Genomic DNA, 6,376 nt, shown 5'->3' on the forward strand with positions numbered 1-6,376 from the left:
CACCACTTCTCATGAAAACCATGCAGCACTACCAACAATGCACTTTCCTTCCACACATATAAGGCCACCCACTCATCGCTGAGAGAATTCCTTTTTCTCCCGCACCCTGCCACCCTCTCACACACTCGTCCTCTGATGATCCTCTAGCTACAGCTCTTCTTTTTCATTGAGCTACGGTGGAGATTTAACTACTTAAGTCCTATACTATATAATGTATATATATATATATATTTATATACTGCCGAAAATAACACATTCAGCACACAACGTATCACATTCCAAACCCGTGAGTTTGTATATTTTCACTTATTGCATACCCAGAATAGGGACCCCAGGTTGAAAGTGGTTATATGCTAAGCGTGAACAGTGCATAAGGCAGAGTGCATGAAAAATGCATGTGGGTCCCTCTTCAGAGGCTGACGACCAGCTACCCTTTCTACTGTAAATGTGGCTCCCTCGCACGTACAAGATGTTTTATTCATTTCTATTTCAAAATGTCCAGTTTATTTCTGTAAATTTGCTGGTATTATCCCGGACGCAGGTTTTCATCCATAATTCACCATTTTCCATACTCTCTAAAATCAAGAAACACATTTAAAAATCAAAACACTAGCATTAAAAAGCATTTTATCAATACAGACAAGCAAAATGGCAAAACCGGAGCACCAGGGCAGGTCAAGAAACAGGGTAATTTGTTAACAGACAGATGAAGTTGGGCTGACAGATTTCATGACTTAGTCACAGAATTCGTGTAGACCTGTAAGTTTAACTGTCTAGATTAGAAAATGTATTTAAACTGTCCAGAAAATTACCTGTGAGTGGCAAGTTCCCTGATGGGCTGATAAAGCATTCCATCCTTGTGCTCGTTTAATTGAGAAGGCAGATGGTAAGAAATAATACTTGTTTTAATGGAATAATGCAGCCAGTCTCATCTTGTGTCCCCTCTTGTATTATCTGCTATGTTTACGTTATCTTCCATTCAGCCAAAACTAACTGACATATGTGTGGGTGGCGAGCAATGAGTGAGTTTTGCTGCTGTGATCTATCTGCAAGTGTGTGTGTGTGTGTGTGTGTGTGTGTGTGTGTGTGTGTGTGTGTGTGTGTGTGTGTGTGTGTGTGTGTGTGTGTGTGTGTGTGTGTGTGTGTGTGTGTGTGTGTGTGTGTGTGTACATACATCCTCCTTTGTTATGGCCCAAGAGCCAGGTCATAATACTATAGTCAGACCATAGTTCACATAACAGGAGGCGTGTGGTTGCATGTCCAGTATGTGATGTGGTCCTGGGGGAATGGATAAAGCACATGGAACTTAAGAACTATGGTTATGTTTAGCGGGTGAGGGTCTCCCTTCTCTCCTCATTCCTTGTAATCCATCACGTATAATTGACTTTCCATTCCGGTAATATCACAATTTTATTACTCCCCGCTGCCGAATAAAAAGACAACAGAAAAGGAAAGAAAAGGGAGACTGATGATGTGTTGGAATAGAGGGTGCCGTTAACTCTTCTTCACCCCTCCTTTTTGTCTTGTTTTTTGCTCTGCCTACTCCAGCCTTTTGACATCACAAAGGAGGGAGCCAATCGCAGAGCTTGGACTTGCCCCCCTTTTCCTTCCTGGCTCCGCCCCCGAAGTGGCCCCTTACATATATGCCCCCTCGCTCCGTTCAGCAGTGTAAACTATGCTGCCAGAGAGCCAGCAGGCAGTGCGCCGACATACAGTCAGAGAGGGAGGGAGACAGAGGACGCCGGGAGAGGACGCTGAAGTGTGAGTGGATTTCTGCGCAGACTTAAGGGACGCTTCAGCCATTCTGTTTCCAGGATCCTCTTCTGGGCTCACAAAGACCTCCTTCTGCTCTCTGTCTCTCTCTCTCTGTCTCTGTCTCTCCCTCCCTCATTCTGTTCTCCCTTTCTTGCCTCTTCCCCTTGTGGCTCTCCAAGCCAGAGCTGACTACGGAGGAGATCACAGACCACCACTACTACAGCCCCCGTCTCCAGACCCTGCATCAGCAGCACACGGCACGAGGATGGGCGGCACCACAGGTAACCTCGCCTGTCAGCCCCAACCCAACTCGGCACAGGATGGACAGTTCCTGGAGGCGGGCGGACCCAAGGTCCCAGACGTGCTGTCCTCGCTCGAGCGCCTGTCCCAGGCCACCGGGGGCATGGAGAAGTCCTGGTACCGCTGCATCTTCCCCTTCGGCATCATCTCCCTGGTGATCGGCGTGGCAGGGACGGGGGTGACCTACACCTACAACGACTTGCCTCAGACCAAAGTGGTGTCCGTTGTGTTGCTGGTCGCGGGCCTGGTGCTGGTGATCACGGCCACCGTTTGCTGGGCCGTGCACAAGAAGAAGAGGAGGAAAAAAAAAGAGGGAGGAGGCTCCTTCACCTCAGAGCAGTGTCCCCTGTGAGATACGACAGAGAGGGGGACACAGGGACACGGAGTGAGGAAAGACATGCCCAGAGCCGGGGGCTCACAGACGGGCTAGACGAGCCACCATTCCAACCCCTCTACGCCCCAAATCCTCTCAAATCTTTAGCACGATAAAGTTTGGCTCCGCTCGCACAGAGGAGAACTTGGGGTTCAGAGTTGATGGACGAACAGAGAGCGGGAAAGAGAGAGAGGACAGATGGACACACTGAGGATCTATTGGAGCCTGGTAGCACTTTTTGGATTGCCACCATTGGAGGGATCACCACCAGCTCACACACACACACACACACACACACACACACACACACACACACACACACACACACACACACACACACACACACACACACACACACACAGCTTTATCATCAGACAGCAGGTGTCCAGTGTCAAAACAACTTCCAAGGAGACACATACATAAATATGCACCCCACACACACACACACACACACACACATATGCACCAGCCACACACAGTGGGAAATCTCACACTCAGCGCGCTATGCGGAGCGTCTGTCAGAGTTGGTGCGGACGTCACTGGGCACGTCAGTCGCGGCATTCCTCCAGCCAGGATAGGTGACCGTCCGAGAGGCCAGGAAGTGGGCCAAAGACGGCAACCCGACACTGGGCCGAAAGAGGAGTGCACCCACGTCAGCGGCCCGCGTCATTCACTCGTCCTGTGACACCGCAGCAATGTGTTGGGGCTTTTTTTACGCAACGGGAAAGTGGAACCTGAGTCCAAAAGGCTCTCACTGGCAGCTGTGTGGACGAGGAGTTGGAGAGGGTCTGCCGGGGGGAAGTGTAGGCCGCATGTGTGTGTATGTGGGCACACGTACTGTATGTAAAAGTATGCATAACGTGGACACCTATTGGGGGGGAACTGAAACTTTACAAGAACCTGTGCCATCCGTGTAAGCATCACTATTAAGGAATGAAAGAGTCACACACAATCACACAAGTGTATGCGTGGCTGTCCCCCCAGCACAGCCCAAACTATTGTAATAGGCCCTGTCCAAAAGGGGCAAGCAATTTCCAGTGGAGCAACTTGGAGAGGAAAGAGACAGACTCTCAAAGGCCTTTATTTTTGTATTCATTTTTCTCCCCTGTGTCATGTGTAGGCCGATGACTTTCTGACTGACTTACAGATGCCTTCCCTCCTGACTATGTGTGCCCACTGCCCAGCATACATGCGCACGTGGGGGACCTCACCTCCAGGCAGGGCAGGCCAGGATTACTGAAGGACACTGCCTGAGGGCTGAGGGGACATGCCGCCGGCCGCATTGATACTTTGACTCAAACAGCCCCTCCTCCCATGCTGCTTACTTTATACTCCCATCGTACAATGGTGTTGCTCGACGAAAATAGCCGCTATTTTTGGCAAGCGACACCGCCGTACCACGAAGAACACATCGGGCCGCTCTGGTGCCTTGAGCGAGTGGCTCAGTGGAAAAAGGCTCTGCGGGCGTTCCCCAGTTTCCATCTGCTCTCCTGGGAATTTCTCCCCTCTCTCTTTACCCCGACCCGACAGTACTCTCTCCCCAACACCCCCCCCCCCCCCCCCCCCCCCCCTCTCTCTCTCTCTCCGGTGCCCACCATTTATACACCTTCCCTCATCCTTCCATACCACCACCCTCACCACCCCCGCCACCTCCGCCTCCTCCTCACATCTCATTTCACTGTCAGCCCCATTATGATAGCCCCGGAGCAACTGTGTGCTGCAGCACATCACACTCACTTTAAAAGCCACACGTCACACAGCCCTGCCTGGGCTCAGCCATGTTTATTTAGTTATCCACCTGTTCGCCATATAAAGCAGATTATTTTAATGTTTTATAGATGAGAACCCATTGGCTGAGAGTGAGGGGCTAATCCCTTTGTTGGTATGCCTGCCAGGACAGGATTTGAATGAGAGAAGAGAATCTGTTGTGGGGATTCCCTTTCCTCTCCTTTGCCACTAGCTGTGCTCTTTGTCTTGCAGGGATGGATGTTGTAGCTACTGTTGCAGCACTCTCCGTTCCGCATCACTGACTGCCAGGAGTCTCGCTGTCTGTGTGTGATCTCACTAGAGAGAGCACATTTTATTCATGTCTTAAAGAAAACTACAGTATGTTCCTGAATGTAAGTAAGCGGGGAGAGAACACAAAGGAAGAAAGTGCATGTGCAGTAAACACAGCAGAAAATAGAATGGAATTTAACACCATTGTGTCTATGTGTGATGGAGCGTGCACCTAGACCTAGAGATTCTGTTACCTGTGACATTGATTTCTCTGTTGTATTGATCCAGGCTCCTGCATTAGTGCCGGCCGTTACTGTAAAATGTGTCTATGCATAATGTGGTAGCATTTGACAAACTGTGCCAAAGGCCATCCCAGGTTCATACTTCATAGTATTCACATTCATTCAAAGCAAATCGGTGATTACTATCATTAAACTATTGCCCATGAGCTGTGGCATTGTGCCAGATTGTATGGAAAAACATTTCAAGAGAATACTATGAATTGGTGTGTTTTCCAATAGACAGGCATGGCCTGAATTCTTGGGTTGTGTAGAACACAGCAAAATCTTCAACGTTGATAAAAAGAAATGGCTCCATTTGGGTCCATTTTTACGCTCTCAGGGTTAAATTAATGCTGAGGATTTTCCCCTCTCACTCTTTGCCTTGCCCTCAATATGTTGCAGATCATTTTACGTTGGATGCCCTGTTGTGTGGTGTTCTCATTACGGCAGAACAGGAAAGAGAGAGAGAGAGGGAGAATAAAGAGGAAGGGGAGGATGAACAGATAAAGATGGAGAGCCCCGTGACAGCTGCCTTGCCTCTTAACTTTTAAGTGACAGCGGAGAGCCCAGGCTGTGGGCTGAGATTGGGATCAGCCATCCCGAACAGAACACAATTATATTCTGAGGGGATGTAATGCATTACGGGAAGGAACAGCGAAAATGTCAATTCTCCCAGAGATTGGGATCTGTGATTGGGCCTCCTTGGGTCTTTGAGCTGGGACAATGACAGAACCCACAGCACAGAGTCACGAGGGAGAGGCCTTCCTGTGCCTTTTCTTATTGACAAAGGAACAGAAGCAAAACAAACAGGGCCTCCTTTTTGTCTATATAGGGAGACATTCTTAAGAAAAGCCAGGTTAGGTTTTATTTTAGGTTTTTATTTTATGGTTGCGTTTTTATAGGGGGTGGGGAGGGGGTATTAAAGTAAGTGTGGAGAATATTTATGATACTGTTTTTAGCTCCAGTGTGCGAGCATATGAGACAGAAACCCCAGGTGGGATTAAATTACATGTTAATGATGACGAGGTAGCAGCCTAGCGCACTTCTCTGTATTGTATTGCAGCCCAGCCGGGGCACCCATCCATAACTGCTCGGCCTAATGAAAAACCTGTTTTATTTTGGGATGAAAGGTCAGATTATATACAAGTTGTGCGTAGCACCTCACCTCCAGTGAGGCATGGCCTCAATTAACTCTCAAGAGATCACGAGAACAACGTGATAAGATGACAGAGCATCCATATCCTGGCAAGTGTTTTTCTCAGAAAAAAAGATAGATTGCTGTCCAGGCTTTAGAGAGAGTTGTGCAATTTCATTGAGAGAAGCAGACCGCCAGGAGCCAGCAACGTGATGGGAATACAGATTTACAGTCAGTCAGGCCACCAATTTGACCACAATAACATAGCTTTAGTGTAAAAAACACACACACACACACACACACACACACACACACACACACACACACACACACACACACACACACACACACACACACACACACACACACACACACACGATTGAAGCCACACATGTTCATAGCTGTTCATGTGTGTTGGACTGGAGGGGGCAAATGCTCTTGTGTAACATGAAGTTTGCCTATTTGTTCTAGCTGTTTGTATACAGTGCCAGAATTGTGTATGTACAAATGAAAACTGATGGCAATTGGCCAGAT

General features: G+C 48.4%; 1 protein-coding gene across 1 annotated transcript; it reads left to right on the forward strand.

Annotated features, from left to right (window-relative positions):
- Positions 1-1,686: 1,686 nt before the first annotated feature.
- LOC306936037 (transmembrane protein 100) lies at positions 1,687-5,796 on the forward strand. The gene has a single exon (XM_079519454.1). The coding sequence runs from the start codon at positions 2,021-2,023 to the stop codon at positions 2,405-2,407; it is 387 nt and encodes a 128-aa protein (XP_079375580.1). The 5' UTR covers positions 1,687-2,020; the 3' UTR covers positions 2,408-5,796.
- Positions 5,797-6,376: the final 580 nt, after the last annotated feature.

Source organism: Electrona antarctica (genome assembly GCF_951216825.1).
Source record: "Electrona antarctica genome assembly, chromosome: 14".
Classification (NCBI taxonomy): domain Eukaryota; kingdom Metazoa; phylum Chordata; class Actinopteri; order Myctophiformes; family Myctophidae; genus Electrona; species Electrona antarctica.